Source organism: Glycine soja, chromosome 2 (assembly GCF_004193775.1).
Source record: "Glycine soja cultivar W05 chromosome 2, ASM419377v2, whole genome shotgun sequence".
Taxonomy (NCBI): Eukaryota; Viridiplantae; Streptophyta; class Magnoliopsida; order Fabales; family Fabaceae; genus Glycine; species Glycine soja.
In genome coordinates this window covers 3259679-3278866 of record NC_041003.1, presented here as the reverse complement: position 1 = coordinate 3278866, position 19188 = coordinate 3259679, and the positions used below count along the sequence as shown (strand labels likewise).

The window sequence follows — 19188 nt, the reverse complement described above, 5'->3', positions numbered from 1 at the left end:
GCCAACTGCCTTAACTTGTCACACAAAGTCGCGGTTTTCGCACGCTCTGTTTGTCAACGGCGTGAAATATGGGACAAAAAGTCACAGTTCGGATTCTAGAAAAGGAGGAAAAACTTTCCCCAATTTGTTTATAACAACATAAAACCATAGAAAACCATAATTAAAATAATGATATTTTATAATGACATCATTTTTAGTTCTTTAATTTTTTTTTATTCTAATTTTTGACAAGTTTTAGTTTTTTTTATTAATTTTCTCTCAGCATTTTTAGTTCTAATTTTTTTATCTTTTTTTAATCTTTCATTTATTTTTATTACTTAAAGTTAGTTTAAAATATATAAAAATAAGGGACTAAAAATGTACAAAGACTAACATTGAATAATAAAAATAAATAAAGGATTGAAAATGAATAAAAAAAACGCGAGACTAAAAAAACTGATAAAAATTAACCGATACTTAAAATTGGTTAAAAATGACTAAAATTTAAAATTAAAAAAAATTAAGAAATTAAAATTTTAATTAATCCTAAAAAAACATAGTTCAATGGAGGACTTAAAGCTGATTAAGTGGGTAAAATAGTGGAGACCAGTCTTTCAAATTTCAATTATTTTGATTGACGTACGACTTACTTTTATTTGCTTTGAGACACGTTTTTTCAGTTACGTGTCTAATTTGAATGTATCAGTTTCCCATTCATTTTGGCATTGGGTAAATTCTCTCATTCTAAAAGCTTTTTTGTTGGAATGGAATGTTTTTTTATGAAATATTTATTGGAAGCGGTATAGTTTTATGTAATAGTTTTCTTTCTTTAACTTTTGAGATTATCAGTACTCTCTTTTATGGAAGTCTACAATTGCCATGCAGTGGCCTTTATTTGTGTACTTGCAGCAAATTTTTAAGTTTGCTCCTCTTCTATTTCTGCTACCATTAATATATTGAATTCTTTTGGCTGATAAAAAACATGAATATTTATTGGTAAATTAACTCATTTAGTTTCAAAAGTAATAAAATTTAAAATGGATCTCTAAAGGTATAATTTATCTTTCATTTAGTTCAAAATTTAAAAATTACGTGATTTGAGTGATAATGTTAATATTTCATTTAATCTCAACTTTGAAATGGAAATATTGTATTAATAAAATTTACTAAAAGATTAAGATTTCATGTCTCTGTAAAATATCCATTCCAGCAGGTGAGAGTAACATCCAACATTCCTCGTTCTAAAAAAGAAAAATCTTACATTCTTACATATATAGTAATTATATATAGATATAGTGTTAAAAAAAGTAATGGATTTTCCCAAATCCCAATAGATACCGAATGGTAGGTAAGAGTTAGACATTCAGGAAATGATTCTAAATACTCTGGACAAGCTTGTTTCACGGGTAAATTTATTAATACAGGAAATATAAAAGGGAAAGTTTTATCTCTTATTTATTACAATGTTATAAAATAATTAATCTCAAATATATTTCATTTTTGCAATAATCTATAATATTTAAAACACACATATACCCTCATTTTTACTTACTTAATGTTCTTTATGTACATGTTATAACTTTTCTCATTCCCACAAATTTGGTTTCTATGCCAATTTTATGTATGTTGTTCACAATAGTTTTTTTGCTTCCCCTTCAATGCTCCTCCACAATAAAAGACAATTTTTGCTTCCTTCTCAACCGGAATCGCTGAAGGAGGAGTCTGATTTTCTCTTTCAACATGCACGCAATACGTGTATTCATTTACTTGAAAAATTAGTTTTTTTTTTTTTTTTTACAGTGTCTGAAAAATTTGAGTAAAAATTCAATTTTTTTTCTGAGTCACAAATCATTTTTCATATATTCACCCGTCATATTGTTTCGTCTCTGCACAAATATATTGTTTGCCTCAATGGGTCTTCCTCTGTTTTTTACTTAGGAGTGTATTGAATTAAGATTTTAAAAGACTATTTTGATATAATTTTTTTTTATGAATTTTAAAAGATCTTATAAAAAAGTAATGATTTTTAAGATTTTTTAAAAGACTTTTATAATTTAGATTTTAATGGATTGATAAAACATGAATTCATAAAATTTGAAATAACATGATGAATTTTTAAGATTTTAAAGGATTTCGTAAATTTTTTAAAAAAAGTATTTAAAGTTATTGATAAAATTTCATGAATTTTGTCTACCTATCACTTTAAATAAAACACATCTTATACAAAGAGTTTTAAATTTGTTACATAACAAATCAATTTTTCCTAGCATATTTATAAGCACAATAGGTTCATTCTATTTTAATAATCAATCATGTTAATTGTATAAAAATTATATACAATAATGTCTACCGGTCATATAAATACTTATAGTTATTCCCACAATAACGATCTCACCAAACAAAAGACATGCATGTCTAACCATTATTTCAAACCTCATTTATATATTTATTCACCTATACATAATCAACTTTTCACAGTGATTAAAACTATATATTTTTTATATTCATATATTCCTTTATTTATATGTATAAACATGGAGTCAAGATGTCCCCACATTCAAAAAATTGAGAAAACCTTTCATATCACACGTTTTAGGACATGTTGATCATGAGTCAAAATAATAAAAAAAGTTATGAATGTCTACGGTTTTAAACAAAGAGACAATAGATTATGTGTGATGAGAGAAAAAATATGTCAATTTGTAAGAAAAGAAAGAAAGAAAGTCTCATAAAATCTCAAGGGTTTTGATGAGATTCTTTAATATGTATATTCTCATAAAAAGTCTCATAAAATTCATTAAAATCCATCAAAATTTGTATACTTTTAAATATTATAAAACTTTTTTTTAAGTTGTAAAAAATCTTAATTGAATACCAACAGATTTTATTGAATTTTTTAAAAATCCTAACAGTGTTGATTCACAAAAGATATTTCTATTATTTAGAAATCTTGATTGAATATTTCAAATTTTTTTATTAAAAAACTTTTAAAATCCTTTGAAATCTTAATTAAATACACCCATTATTTTAAATTTATCATAATATATTTTTTGTTTTTTCCCTAACAATCCTTCTACGTATTAAATATAAAAAAATGAATACATTTACAGTATAAAAGGTGTTTTACAATATTATCTACTCACAAACTATTGTTATATACTAGAAGTTTTAATTTGACCCCAAACTTTAGGGCTAACTCATCCAATATATTATAATAGTAGTATTAATCCTCTTTATAAAATTAGTATTTTAGTTTCTGCTTATATAGGATAAAATTAGTCCAGGATTGAATCTTTAATTATATAAAAATTCATGAGTTTTTTTAAGAAACCAAAATTCATTAGTTAAGAGCCTAAGACTACTAATTCTCAATTGCAAATCTGTCTAAATTAAGTTTGAACCGGTTCAAATTAGTGGGATAACAAAAACATTAGTCTTATTTCTTGATTGCAAATCTGTTCAAATTATTTATACGGTGAAACATTGACAAATAATTTTATTCCTTAAATCAGTATAATTAAAGGTTCAATCTCAATTCGTATTTGAAAAAAAAAATATTTATCGAGAAACATCAATCATTAAATAAATTTCAATACTTTAAGATATTAATTCTTGATTCTGATCAAATAATACTCAGAATTCACCTAAAAACATGTCTATTTTAAGTTAGTGGAGCTGGAGTTACAAGTTAGTACACCAAATTAATAAAAAGTTAAGAATTTAGACTAATACTTTAGTCTGTAAATATTAATACTTTAATATTTTTAATTATTTTAACAAAAAGTAATAATGAAAAAAAAGCCTGAAATTCCACCACTAAAAACGAGCTTTATGCCTAGATCATTGCAAAGCATGGGCGGAGCCTCACAAATATCATAAGGCACTTTTGTCGGTGACAACTCACAGTGACTTAAACTTTTAAGGCAAATAACGACTAAAAAAATTATTCAAAATAACTGGTTTTGTTATAAAAGACAATCCTCTTTGAGCCGATTGCATCACTAAATTTGGAATTATTTTTAAAAAATTAAATTTTCACTACAAAATATTTATTAATTGTATTATCATATTTTTACATGATAAATATTTTAATAAACTCTAAAAAAGATTATGCTACTATTTTCCCTTAAAAAATTTTGAGGACAAATAAAATGAAATAAAAATATGTTTAAGAAATTAAATTTATTTGTGTTCTAATTTAATAATTAAATAAAATTGTAAACTAATGTTATACTCTTACCATAAGTGTGCCATGACCATATTTAATCGAGTAAAATGAATACATAATGATTAAATTGATTATAGATTACAAATAATCGACTATAATGTAGACACTTGGATTTTACACAAGTTAATCTATTAGTTATTGTGAATAATTGATTAAAATTTGAATATACTCCCTTCTTTTATTGATAATTATAAGATTTTTTCAGCTAATTTATGTTCTTTTAAAAAAGTAATTATCGTATTAAATTTATTAATTATTTGTATCATTATTCTAAAATTATCTTTTTATTTTTTTATCCAGTTACTCGTTTCACATTAATATTTGAAAAAGAAATAATTAAGGGATGGTAAGTAGAAAAAAAATAATTAATGTATTTAAAATTAGAAAATAATTTTATAAAAATAGACAATCAAATTTTTGAAAAAAAATTATAATTGGGAATAAAGGAAGTATATATTTGATTTAGTGAAACCCATTTTTATTTTTATTTTTTACGAAAAGTGAAACCCAATTATTGAATATAAAGAATCGATTATTGAGTTTAAAGAATCAAGTTTTGAAAGTGACATAGGGTTGAAGATATGTCCCAATAATTGATTCATGAATAATTAAGTTATTTAAAGATACAGAGGGATCAACGACGAGCTTCGTAGTGGCACAAAATTGAAGCAGCACGGTCACACGACTTCACAAACTAGCAAAGACGAGACCTTCGCAAACCATCGATTAATCCAAACAAAGCGATTTGATCCAAACAAACTAGCTAGTGAGAAAAATTCACGACTTGTCGTTCCCTGAAAAAATAAGCACATTCAACATCACTTTCTTGGCCATAATAGCTATTAGTTGCTCCTAGTTTTACATGAGCAAAATTTTTAATTTATAGTTTTCTGAATTTTTTGTTTGTATTTTTTGGAAGTCAATATATTCTAGTACTAGTTTTATCATTAATTTATCTTTTTCGTGTGTGTTTTGTGAATGATTTCTTTTTTCCTTCTAACATGTTCGTTAAGTATACAATTGTATTTGTGTAGTTGATGCAATAGAGAAGCATAATATTGATATCGGTGCCAAAGTGATGTCATGTAAGATTGCTATAAAGAGGAGTACCCTTTGATGCTGTCAAGTTGGTGCCCAATGTGATCATTTATTGCCACACTAACAAAATAGTGTATGGTTGTGACATGTGCTCAAGGAGGTGATACAATAAAGGCTCTTGGAGAAAATAGAAAACAATGGAATTTGCTTTAGTGACTTGTAGTTGGAGACATATATATAAACATCTACCATGTGCACAAATAGATGTATATGTGCTTTTAGGCTATTTGTTTGTCGATCTTATAAGATTTTTTAATGATTTTGTCTATTATTGTCAAAATTTGTAACAATATTCCAATCTTTTGTACTTAAGTATATATAAAATGTTAGAGTTTAGTAAATATATCTCTTGATTTTAAGTTTTACTTCCTAGAGATCTTAGACTGTTTGTTGTAATAGAAAACAATTTTATTTTAATAATATTTATTCATGTTCATGACTATTAAAAAAAGCTTAACATTAGCATCAAATTCTTTAGTGGCATAATGTTGATACCAATTTATTGCTACTTTTTTTTACAAGTATATTTTTATGAACAAAAGATTTATTGGATATAGCTAGTGTAGAGCATAAGACATGCAAGTACACTACCTTGCAAGGACTATAAGCTTTAATACATCATTGTTATAGAATATTGATAGAAAGGGTGTCCGAAGTGAAGAAGTCGACAACAAATATATAGTGTAGTTTGCAACAATTGGTGAAACAAATTCCTGATCTATTTTTTCCTTAATAAATAAGCCAAGACCAATCCTTACATCAATAAATACTATTAATCAAAAAGACATTCAATGAAAATTATTTTTGACTCAATGAAAATAAGTCAGAGAGGAAATATACTGACATTAAAATGAAAAAATATTCAAGACAATATCGTGCCAAACCTTTTCATGGTTAAAATAATAGAAGATGCAAAATACATTCTCATTATCTTAGACTAAACACAATTACATTGCTTGAAGATCCGCTTCGACTCTTGAAACAACACTTAATCAAAAATGCTAACGAGAAAGGCAGCAAGAACAACGAGAGAATGATATGTGAATGAAAAAAAAAGGACTTACACCGAGAAAATTGAGAATTTGAGAACGTGACAAATTTAGTAATCATCTAAATTCAAGAAAAAATTAACACATGTTATTTACTTGAATTTGAGAATGTCATTGGTACATATATGATGAAACTGAGAATGATACGTGAATAGCAGCAAAAGGAGCTGAACAAAGAACTGTCACGGAGAACTTATGTGAAATGCACCAACACTAACGAAGGAGAGAAAGGAAAACTAATAATCGATTATGTGAAATGCAACTCAGAAAAAAGATGCACCAACAGTTCAGAAATTCAGAAGAGAAAATAAATTGACAATGTTCGCAAGTGAAGTGTGACGTGAGACTGAGAGGGGGCAGGAGAGAGAATAGGGTTTTTTGTTTTTATTTTAAAATTAATAATTAAATTACTTAAATAACCTTAATACAAATCACTTCAAGTGGAGGAGTATTGATTTTTGTATCCAATAATTGTTAAGTGTTAATGCACTGCTGTGTGTATATATATATATATATAGTGACGGATTTAAGATGCTAAGTTAGTAGGAGTAAATTATAAAAAATAAAATCAGTAAGTTCAATTATATAAATATAGATAAAATAAAATATAAAAATATAAAATTTTATTTACGAATTTGATGAATTTTAAAAAATGAGGGGATGCAAGTGCACCCCTCAAAACAACATAGGTCCACCACTATATATATATATAAGTTATTTTATATTTTTGTATATATATTAAGAAGTTTTAAAAAACTCATTAGTTTAAGTATGCTTTTTCTTTCTTTGTTTTCTAACTCCAAATAGTTTTCTTTTATTTTCTTCAAAAAGAAAAAAATAGTATCAGTAATATGTTATTAAAACTCTTTTTAATTTATAACCCAATCAATTTAATTTATTTATTTATTTTGTTTAAACTATGTATCTTTTATGAAAATAATCATGTTGAAATCAAATAAAATCAAAACGACTATAAATAATAATAAAAATATTTAAATATTTAACATAATTATATACTTAAGATTTAATTCAGAGATCACAGTATATTTGAGATAATTAAAAAAAATAAATTATTTCAATAATTAATTATATATATAATTGATTATAATCGAAATAATTTTTGTTTGATAAATTTGTTGAAAAGTGATTTCAAGTGACTAATTAGACCAAAATAACTCACATTTATCTATAGGATAGTAATTTATATATATGTTAATCCAATTTAATATATACTATCAAATTATATGATAATATTTTAGTAAATTAAACCTAACCGTTTGTATATGGGAAAATACATTTGACGAAAATGATCACTTCTAGATCTATTCAACGTAGTTGAGAAACTATGCAAAATTTATTTCATTTGTTAGATTTTGGTTGAAAACTGTCACCTCTTCTTAACTACATTAACATTACAAACAGACTCAGTCTAATAGTGCAAAATGAATTAATTTGCTGACTAACTCGTCGAAAAGACTTTTAGCGTAGAGGTTCTTCAAATGGTTCCTAATCCCATAGAAATTTCCTTGCTTTTTCATGCTTATCAAATGAAGATTAATTAATGTAAAAAAAAGAAGCTAAAATATCATTTTTGTCCATTATGGTTTTTTTAGTCATTTTTTTTTTAAATTTCATTGAATTTCTTATGTTTGTGAGTAATCATTTCTTAAATAATGATGTAGCTTAATTTTATTATGGTTTTTGGCACTTTATTTTCTTATGGTTCAAAACTATCAAAAATTACTTATATGAAACATTTAGTGGGTATTAAATAATTTAATATCAATAGAATCCAGTTGAGATTATTGAATATGACAGATATATCGTTGTAAATTTCTTAATATTTATTTTTTATTCTTATAAATAAAAAAATTTAATTAAATTTGGGAAATATTAATTTTTGATAATGTTTAACCGGCATAAATGATTTAGTATGTTGTATCTATTAAATGCTTTAGATAAACAATTTTTTTTGACAAATTAGAATAGCCATCAATTAATAGATCAAAATGATATTTTATCCTAAAAATGTTATTAGTTCTGTTTTGGTTTTTTAGAACATAAAAAATATTATTATAATTACAACAATATCCATCAATTATTGAACAACCAGTAATATAATTGTCGTTGAATTTATAGGCTGCCCATTGCCGTGTGGTGTGGATCACAACTCACAATTCAATAAATTCATTAGATGGATAAGGGACCAACACAGGAAATAAGAAAAGGGATAAGTCATTTCTAGTCTAATAAGGTCTATTCATGATGGGACTATATAGTTTGACTTTTTTAAATTATAAAAATATTTTTTACATTAAAGCTATTTTTTTTACCATGTTACCAGCATTTATCTTCGTCCATAACTATTTTTTGTTGAAAAGTGTGTTTGGCTTTCTTTAGTAGAGATTTCCTTTCCAATTAGGGTGTTTATATTCAATCCATTAAAAAAATGTAAATTGATAAAATAAATAAATAAATAAAATTGATAGAAATCGATTTACTTTAGTTTTGTTTGGGATTATTGTTTTTCCGCATAATTGATCAGTTTGGATTGATTGCAATTGGTGTTTGCAACAATAAAAATAAAAAATCCTTGGAAAGAGACATTGTTTGGGGTAGATTATTCATATTATTTTCGTTTGATGCATCCCATAATTTTAAATATTCTTACAATATTCATATTTATTATAACTTCATACCATGTCACCTTATTTCTTCCAATTCGACAACTCCCCTGCACCCCATTCTTCTTCATTGTGACCCCATTAAGGTATCGTGGTTCATAAAGTGTTATGAAATTCACGTTACAAAGTTATGGATTAAGAAGTCCTAAACAAATATACATTAAGGATTGCTCAATTCATAATTTCACAAGGATAATTATGAAATGATTGATTCATATTTCTTTTAATTTAATTACGGATTGAACAATTTATAATGGATATTTTGTTTTAGATTGCTTAATCAATAATTGTATTTGAAGAATTACAGAATGGGTAAGTTGTAGGTCATCTAATGTAATTATGGATAGAACAATCTAAACCATAATATACATTATGAATTATTCAATTCATAATTATATTAGAAGAAGTACCAATCAATGGTTCCATTATTGTATGTGTGGTGCCTTCTACTAAACTAGTGAGGTGCAAAAAATGTTGTACATTAAAATTTCAATTCTATTGTGCAATATATAACATATTTGTTATTCCATTGTATTTTTTTTTGCACCCTCACTAGTTCCTTCTCCAGCAATACTTAGGTCACTATCAATGGTAGAATGGGCATGAGCTTGGACACTCAACCTTGGACGATGCAAGGGAAAACTAATCAAAGGATGAGTAGGAGCTTGGATAGGCACAAGGGTTCCACAAGGTGCGACAATTGCCTTGAAAAGGGATGGAGACGACAACACAACAGAGAAAAGAAGGCAATCGGGTGCTAGAGTTGGGTGAGAGAGGAAGGGGTGCAATATAGGGAATGAAGGACATTTACGTCCATTTGGAGTCTTAATTTTTAATTATTGGGTGCACCAAACAAAATATGGGGTGCATCAAAAAGTTGCCTCTTGAGTATTGAGCCACCGGATCAGTTTAAATCTTCCAGTCCATTGGGCACACAAAGCCCATAGTGTTATAGTTCTCACTTCTTTTGACTTTATTATGTTATTATCTTTTTATTACAGTTAATGTGTATTTTTATTTTTAATAAATTTCAACTTAAAATTTTGATAATTTATACTTGTATTTATCACGTTATTATCTTTTTATTACAGCTATTGTGTATTTTTATTTTTAATAAATTTCAACTTAAATTTTTGATAATTTGTACTTGTATTTATATTTTTATATTATTACAGTCCAATCTTTCATTTTTCTTATTAATACTCCCTCCCCCGTAATTTATAATATAAGCTTTTTCCTCCATATTATGGAAACTATTTTCTAACCTGTATTAGAGTACCAAAATTCATTTCAAATTACACACACCATAGAATGAAAACATTATCATGATACAAATATGCCATGAACCGTCAGCTTGATGGTCATTACTCATTGGTGTAAGTATGCTCTTCTTTCTTTGTTTTCCCACTCCAAATAGTTTTTTTTTCCTTTTTTTCAAAAAGAAAAAATAGTGTGAATAATATTTTATTAACACTCTTTTTAATTTATAACCCAATCAGTCCAATATTTTAATCTATTTATTTATTTTGTTTAAGACTATGTATCTTTTATGAAAAATAATCATGTTTAAAGGAGATGAGATCACTGTGACTATAAATGATAAAAAAAATTTCAAATATTTAACATAAATACATACGACTTAATTTTGAGATCACGATGTGTTTGAGTTAGTCGAAAAAATTAGATTATTTTACTAATCGATTATATGTATAATGTATTAGGTTAGAAAATTAGATTAATTGAAAGATTGGGTTGTATTGATTTTAGCTTTCAAATAAAAAAATTTATATTTAGAGGCAGAGGGAGTATAATCAAGTTATTCTCCTAACCTTTCTCTTCTAAAATTTGCTAATTTACATATTTGTTCTCAAATACGTGAACTGAACTCATTTATTCAAAATCTACCAATGAAAAAAAATCATATTTTACTAAAGTTAAAAGTTTTTTTTAAAACCTTAACTTCACACCGTAAAATCTTAAAATTTGATAAATTTTTTAACTTCTAAACCTTTTAAACCATTTTGTATAGCAAATTCATCCTTAACCTTTTGAATTGTGTTTCTCAAGCTTGTCTTGACGTCTTGTGCTCATCCGCAGAAGAATGTATAAATTCATGAAAATGATTTCTTAAATTAGACACGAAGCTCCAATTCTCAGATTCTTAGACTCTTGAGTCCCATCCAATTTATTTATTACCATAAAATATGGTTAGAGACTTAGTTGATATCTTCATTAAGACCGAAAGAGCCAACCAATATCTTATCTTCACTTGACTTGAGATAGGATTATTCTAAGGCCAAGTCCCATCCCTTTTATTACCACAAACTATTCTTAGAGTTAGTCGATGTTTTCATTAAGAACGAAACCCAACCAATATCTAACTACGGCAAATTGCAAACCATTCATTTGAGAGACTAAAAATATAATTAAAACTAATTGGAATCTGAATTGTGCGCAGACGAAGATTGGTAGGAAGTTGGAACTTGGAACCCCGATAGGTAGTTAGTTACTCACCCTAGAGCAGCCTCCTATGATGGAGAAATTATAACATGATCTGGAACTGAGACTATATAGTCCCAGTCAATTTCTAACCATATATTTTAATTTACGAAAATAAAAAATAGTGTATCATATGAAAATTAGTTGGGGTCGGAATTTTCGACAATTAAAGTTGGTATGTTTCTGTTGAACACAAACATGAATCCCACACTTCCCAAGTTTCCTTGGTGTGGAACTTAGAAGGAAAAACTTACATCTACTATAGTTCATTTGAAGCCTCAGAAGATCCAAAACTCATATTTCTTACCCTTCACTTCTTTCACATTAAGGTTAGGTTGTAGAATATGAACGTAGAAGAATATTTAAAAAGTTTTAGCATAATCAAATATTGGAAATTGTGCAAATGTGAGATGTTGTATTTTGTATATTAAAATATGTACGAAGAACATTGTTTAGAGGGGCAGGAAAGCCTAAGAAAATAGATCAAAACGCAGTTAAAAGTAGTAACAGTCAAATGAAAAACACTCTTTATTGTGTCAAGACAGCGCCATCAGAATTCTACAAAAACAATGTGACAACAATCCTGGCCACTCTTTCTTGGATGGCTTGATTTCATAAACATATACTCTAACTAAATTTCCAAATTCCAGGAATGGAAAAGGAAATTAAGAATCAACGTTCACTTCAGACTCACCATGAAAATACTATAAATGAAGGTGTTGTTGACCTTAAGCAGCGGCTGTAATGAACTGTATTGCCTCTTTGCATATACCAGTCATTGTGGCTTCGGGTCCATAAACCTATAAAAAAGATAGATAACCAAAAAGATTAAAGATTGTTCCTCAAGGCAAATATTCCAAACAGCATAAATTGGTCGTTCAATACTTCAATACAATCAATAATAAAGGCATGAATTAGGTTACCTCAATGGGGATGCCAATCTCCTCTCCAAGTGCTCGCATCAAAGCTAGACCCTTCTGGTAGTTGGGACCCCCTCTCCTCACAAAGATGTGCATCCTTGCTGCTTTCAATTTCGACTCCTGAATTGCAATAGCTCAACACTCAATTAACTACTACAAGAAGATTCTCATCATACATCTGAACTAAGCTCTATTGATCATAGACTTACCTTCTCCTTCAATGCCCGAATTATACCACTAAATGTGGCAGCAACATCAGTAAAGTTGGCTATGCCTCCTCCTATCACAAGAGCTCTCTTCTGGCCATCAGGGTTTGCAGTTGCACACTGGAAAGAAAAAAGGAGGTTATAATAGATACAAAATACCAATGGTATCAGGTGCAAAGTTAGCATGCATATCATAAGAGCTATATTGGGACAATTCGGACAAGGACATTCTGATCATGTAAGCATGAATGCTAAATCTCTAAATTGATATTTAGACCAAAAGCAACGCAGAGATATAGGTTAATTACATCAATTACAACTCTGGCATACTGCAAGACCTCCTCTTCTTTGGGTGCACCGCTGTATTCAGCATAGTTTCCAAGCTCAGATGCAAAGCCAAGATCTCCTACCTGTTTTAATATTGTACTACATAAGTTGTCACTTAATGTTACAAATGTTTTAGCTATGAATTTGGTGTTAAAATAAGAGAAACACACCGTATCAGCATAGATAACACTAGCACCTCCCCCAGCTACCATTGTCCAAATTCGGCCCTTAGGGTTCAACACTGTGAATTTTAAGGATGCACTTGTCTGCAAATAGTAAATAAACAAACAAATTAAGTATCAAAATTACAACTATAAGCAATAGTATTATTGCGTTCTTCAATACATTACTGATGACTGCTGTTAGAGAAGCATGAGCATTAACAGCAGGTGATACTGAGAACCTAAAAGGATTAGGGTACATTCAATTAAGCTCTTATTTAATAAGCTTTAATTACATGAGAGCTTATATCATAAATTTGCCACAATACTTGTTGAAATAAGCTAAGAAGAGCTAATACGAAATAAGCTTCTTATTACCTATAAGCTCTCTCAAACACCCCCTAAGACCTAAATCATTTTTACTTCCCAAGATTCCTCCATGCAGTTTCAGAATAATAGCAGGTTTAACTCAATTATAGTTTTTACCCTCAGTAAGGAGAAAAAAATGTATGTGCTATGTATAGTACACAAACAGGCACAGGCACAGTCAAACAAAACACAGACACACATCTTATGGACATAGTTTTATCGAATAAGATTGTAAATGGAGGGCAAAGTTATATTTGTGCACCTTTTCATCTAATCCATGAATGAAAGACTCGGTGGCACTCATAACCCTTCCAAATGGCAGCGGAAATTCAATGTCTCCCCACCTACAACAAATTCAACCACATGTTAAATATTAACCGCAAAATATCCACCAGTTTTACATAATGAAATAGAAAGATAATATTCTATCCTTGAAAATAACACTTGGCATTTACTAGAGGGAAAAAACCCACTTCTTGAAGTTCTTGAAAGCAGCAGTGTCATCTAGCTCGCCTCTCATATCCAAAGGATAAGGCTTTCCATCAACCAATGTGAAAGGATTCATCTCTAAGAAAGTAAAATCCAGGTCTAACACAAAAGAAACATAAATAAATAAATAAATGCATATAATAAAGGAAAATGACAATTTAAATGTTAACTGTTAATAAAGTTGATTGTAGAAGCCCATCTAGTAGTGTTTTGATAACTTGATATATATATTTTGTATACCTTGAAACAGAGTGAAAACCACTTTGAGAAATTCCTCAATTTCTCCCTTGATCTGTAGAAAAAGTACAGGATTCAATCACATGGTCCAATTCATTTACATCACGAATCAAAGTAATATGCATAAACACGAGTATGGTAAAAACTTCAAACTTAATCTGTTCATAAAATAACAAATTAGCAATTAAACTGAATTGACCTCCAAGGGAAGGGTTGCAACAAGTGGGGCAACGATTTCTGACGTAAGAGACATTCCAGTTGGAACAAATGCAGTCTTAACCTGAAATATGAACAAACCACATTGTAACATATATAAGGGGAAATTTCACATGTGCAAAATATATAAATTATTTAATCTGAAAGGTGAAAAATATGTATTTTAGTACCTTATCCCAGTTGTCTTCAATTTCAATTCCTCCACATTCTGAAAAGCTTATACTGTTCCCAAGTCTCTCGGAGACAATGTTAAGGTAAAACTCTTCATTGTGTGGGATGAAAGGTTCAACAATGAAAGTTGTTATGGGTCCTTTGCATCCACTCATCTCAACCTATATATTAGAGAAAGACATAACTAAATACATCAAGGGTGGAAAGGGAAACACCCCGAACAACTAAAAAAATAAAGAGGGAAAACCACGAGGATAAAGCACCTCTTTTCCAAGACGCTCCTTCACAAATGAAACAACTTGTGCAAAATCCAAATTCAAGGCAACCAAACCACTTTTGCCACGCTTTCCAAATAACATGTCAGGTTTAACAACCAATTTAGAAGATGAAAGCCAGGGTTCCTTCTCTTGTAGCTCAGTGAAATCAGTTGATGCGGTAATCTTGAAACACAAACAGAAACAAATTCATTAATCATTACTCGAGTTTGATATGCACCATGCTACATGAGCCACGCGTAGAGTGGTAAAAGATTGTGAATTTTAGTTAAAACGTACTAACATTGTAAAGATTTTTTTTACACTATCTTCCAATCACAGATTGTGAAGTATGGTAAGTTTGTTGACTTTTACAATAACTACTTTGAAAGTCACACTTAGTTGATTACATTGACAATACATGAAAATTAAATTCAAAGATTATTGATTTCTAAAAACTAGATTTTTTTTCATTTGCATTCCCATTATAAAGTAGAATAAACAATACATGCACTCACAGTATAAAATGTCTTTTACACTACATTCAATCGCAAACCATCATGCAGAGTAATGCCTTAAATGACCAATTAAACTCCATAAAGTAAGTAACATAGCTTAAATGAATAAGTTAAAGTTTCTCATAGAAGTGAAGCTGAACTTATCTGAGTGTTAAACTAACTTTAGCTGACAGATCATAAGATCTTCTGCATTATGCACACATTAATGTTTATACCAATCAACTCATGATAAGAGTAGTACTCACTTGTGCAGACTTGATCGGCAACTCCTTGCCAGAGAGTCTCTTAAAGTGCTCCTTCAACAACCTCTTTGAGTCATACTCTCTGATCTTCTTACGCGCCATTTTTCCTCACTCTATTTCATCAACAAAACAACTCAACAATCAATTATTCATCGTAACAGATCTGAACCACAACAAACTCAAACACCAAATCCCATTTACAATAAATAAAAATAGAAAGACCCCATCTCAAATTCGCTTCAGGGAGGCTCAAAATTCAGATCAAAATCGAAGCTTTATGGCTCAGAATATTGTACGGAACACGCAGAAACAAGAAACAAAGAGGAACAAGGAGAAGAAATGCAAGGAATTACCGTTAGAAGGAGAAAGGGGATAAGTGGTTGTTAGATCTAACGAACGGGTGGACGAATGGTTAAAGTGTGTGATGGCTGTATATATAGGTGAAGGCTTTGATTATTTTAATTTTAATTTAATTTGTTTGGAGAAGGAAAAAGGTGAAAAGAAAATGATGGGGTTGTTGGGTTGGTGAAGTGTAAGAGGGAGATTGAAAGAGGAAATGAATTAGGAAAAGAACAGATACACATGACGGCTTACCCACCTACTACTCTTTCCTTTGAACCAACGTCTAAGTTTGTGCTTTCATTCAACAGAATGGATACACATACTTGGACATGTTTTTTTTTTTAAAATGTTTTAAGAATTAAAAATAAAACATCTATAAGAACTAAATACAATAAAATAATTATAAGAATGAAAAGAAAAAAAAGTTAAATTACAAAAATTAAAAAGATATTTTTAAGTTTTTTTATCGGTTAGTTTTTGTTAATATTGACATGTAATATATTTGGATCTTTGTTTGTTTGTTTTTTTAAATGGGAAAGGAAAAGAAATATAATACTCTCCTATCTGAATCTTGATAGTAACAAATTTATCTTAAATTTATTTTTAAAAATTATTATTGTCATTAATAATTTTTTTTATTTTTCTTAAGAAAATTAATATATTTTTTTCTTTTAATGGTTTGTTAATAGTTTTTCTTTTTTCTTTTAATGATGTCTATTTTTAGTCTAAAAATATTTAATGTAAGAAATATTATAGATTGAATGTTATAAAAATAATAAACATCATTTTAAATTTAAATCTTATAAACAAGAATAAAGAGAATAAAAACTGTAATTAAAAAAAAGAAAAGAAATACAAGAAAGAAAGTACATATAAAAGAAATGTAAGGAAAAATGTATAAAGAACCAATAAATTTGTGTTTACCGAATGAAACTTTGATATCCTTTAATTTTTTACAAATAAAAAAGTACATTTCTTTACAGCAAAGTATCTTTAAGTGATGATTAAAATTTAATTTTTTTCTATTTTCTATTTCCTATTTTAGGGGTCGAGCATAGCATAAGTATAGTATAAGTCATTATTTTGTCCCCTATGGTTTATTTAATGAGAAAAAAATTATAATTTACAGTTTTATACAATAATTCAATCAAACCTATTATATATAATAAATTTATTAATTTTTAAAATAATTATTTTAAAATAATTCAAATAAAATACCAGTATAAAATAATTTTATATTATTAATATATAAATATTAAACTTTTATTTAATTATTTTTTACTACTAGTAACTGATTGATGTAGGATGTGACGTAACATTACAATGATTAATTAATTAAAAATTAGAAATAATTAATAAAGTTATGTTCATAAAGGTAAAATTAATGCAATTTTTCACTTGTACTAACATGATTTATTGGACGTCCATTGTTATACTAATCTTGCTCCACTATGTCTCCAATCCATAATATACTATTTGGTACTTAAAAAAAAAAAATACTAAAATAGTTTTGAACGAGATAGAAAAGGAAAGCAACTAAGCAAGAGTGCGGATTGCAGCAAATTATATATGAATATAAAACATGTTCTTGTACCTTTTGTTTTTAACTTATGTTTCAATGTCTCTGTCAAAGTTCGTACTTAGATAGGATTCAAAACCGATTATGCTTTGGTGCTACAAGCATGACCGATTGCATGCATAATTAATTATATTATGAAAATATAAAATAACCCAATATGCATATAACTATAAGCATATACAATTTTCACTGCACTTGTTTGCATGATTGATTAATTGTAAGTTTATTCTTACTCGGTTGGATCTTCAAAGCAATATACTTGTTGTCGAGTAAGGTAACTTATTTTAACAATCCCTAATTAACATTTTTTGAAACAATTTTTTAAAGTGGATTTTTAGATTTAAGTAAGGTTATAAAATTCGAGAATTTACGCGAATTTTATACACTTAACTGATAATAGTTCACTTCATATAAAAATATTAATAAAATATTTATAAATAACATATCAATTAAACATTTCTATAATATAATAAAGTAAAATAGTAAATTATAAATTTCATAATACTTAAATATCTATAATGCATCATTACTAAATGATAACTTATAAATGTTATAATAATGATAAATCATTCTCATGGAGGATTTAATGTTATTAGAGAACAAGAGTTTTATGTTATTAAACGTGATTTTTTTTTATTCGGGAAGAACACATTAAATGAATGTATGTTGAACACTAAACAAACAAAAAACAATTCAAAATAACTTACATTTTGGTTTAATTTTTTTAACTTACTAACTCGTTAACTCGATGGTAAACTTTAGAGTTTATCGAATTTATTTAGAATTTATTGAATGTATCAAGAGTTTACTAAAAAGAGAGTGAAAGTTTACACATGAGTTAACTCACTAAGTAAACTTGTAAACTTATAAGAGTTAATGAGTTAATTTAAGAGTTTGATAATTATGATTTGAGGTAAAAGTTTTTCTATATTTTATTTGTTATTTTTGTATATTTCCTAATTTACCTTTTAAAAAATAAACAATGGGGATATGTCATAACATTCCAAAGCAACAAGTAATGAGACTACGTAGTATTTGTGAGTATTATCAAAAAGGAAGAATATACAGCTCCATAAAAGGGGGGGGAAATGTACTATGCAAGCTGACTAACTTTTCTAGTTCCTAGGTCAACTACTCACAATAACAATTAGGGTTACCCCCCTTTGTAACCTCGGAAAGATAATTATCAATGTTGAAAATTAAAGAGGAGAGAAATTAAAATCCCACAATTACAATGAAAGGGTAAGACCAAGAATATTTTTGCCAATTTGGTTTAGATTTATGTCAATTTGGTTCTAAAATTATGTCATTTTGTGTTTAATGCAGAAAATTGTAATATTAACTTCAAACTTCATATTATTTGCAATGCATACGTTTTCACTACACAAGCGCAAAACAATACACATATTTCAACTGAAATAAGAAGAACGAAATAGTTTGTGATGCACTTTTGTTTGAAGCTAAAATACGTGAAAATGCAGCAGAATAAATTCTAACTCAAAGGAATAAATAAAGAATTACCTATTTTGAGCTGGTTGATTTTTCCCCCCCTCTATAAAACCTGAATAGTGAGTTGAAAACTGCATAGTTACAGTCATGCTTCATGCACTCCATGAAACC

General features: G+C 27.9%; 1 protein-coding gene across 1 annotated transcript; it reads right to left on the bottom strand.

Annotated features, from left to right (window-relative positions):
• Positions 1 to 12016: 12016 nt before the first annotated feature.
• LOC114380432 (ATP-citrate synthase alpha chain protein 1) lies at positions 12017 to 16254 on the bottom strand. Its single transcript, XM_028339497.1, has 13 exons — positions 16001 to 16254; positions 15651 to 15760; positions 14897 to 15073; positions 14633 to 14794; positions 14446 to 14526; positions 14250 to 14301; positions 13994 to 14108; positions 13783 to 13864; positions 13161 to 13256; positions 12972 to 13073; positions 12667 to 12783; positions 12461 to 12577; positions 12017 to 12337 (listed from the first exon to the last, which is right to left on the bottom strand). The coding sequence occupies exons 2-13, from the start codon at positions 15747 to 15749 to the stop codon at positions 12266 to 12268; spliced, it is 1272 nt and encodes a 423-aa protein (XP_028195298.1). The 5' UTR covers positions 15750 to 15760; positions 16001 to 16254; the 3' UTR covers positions 12017 to 12265.
• Positions 16255 to 19188: the final 2934 nt, after the last annotated feature.

What these genes read in the sequence shown, in the direction of transcription:
- LOC114380432 (XM_028339497.1), bottom strand. Translation starts at nt 15,749, where the DNA reads ATGGCGCGTAAGAAGATCAGAGAGTATGACTCAAAGAGGTTGTTGAAG. An exon ending in GGTTTTCACTCTGTTTCAAG is followed by an intron (nt 14,109 to 14,249) that starts GTATACAAAATA and finishes CTTTTGTGTTAG; the next exon opens with ACCTGGATTTTACTTTCTTA. An exon ending in TTCGGGCATTGAAGGAGAAG is followed by an intron (nt 12,578 to 12,666) that starts GTAAGTCTATGA and finishes ATTGCAATTCAG; the next exon opens with GAGTCGAAATTGAAAGCAGC.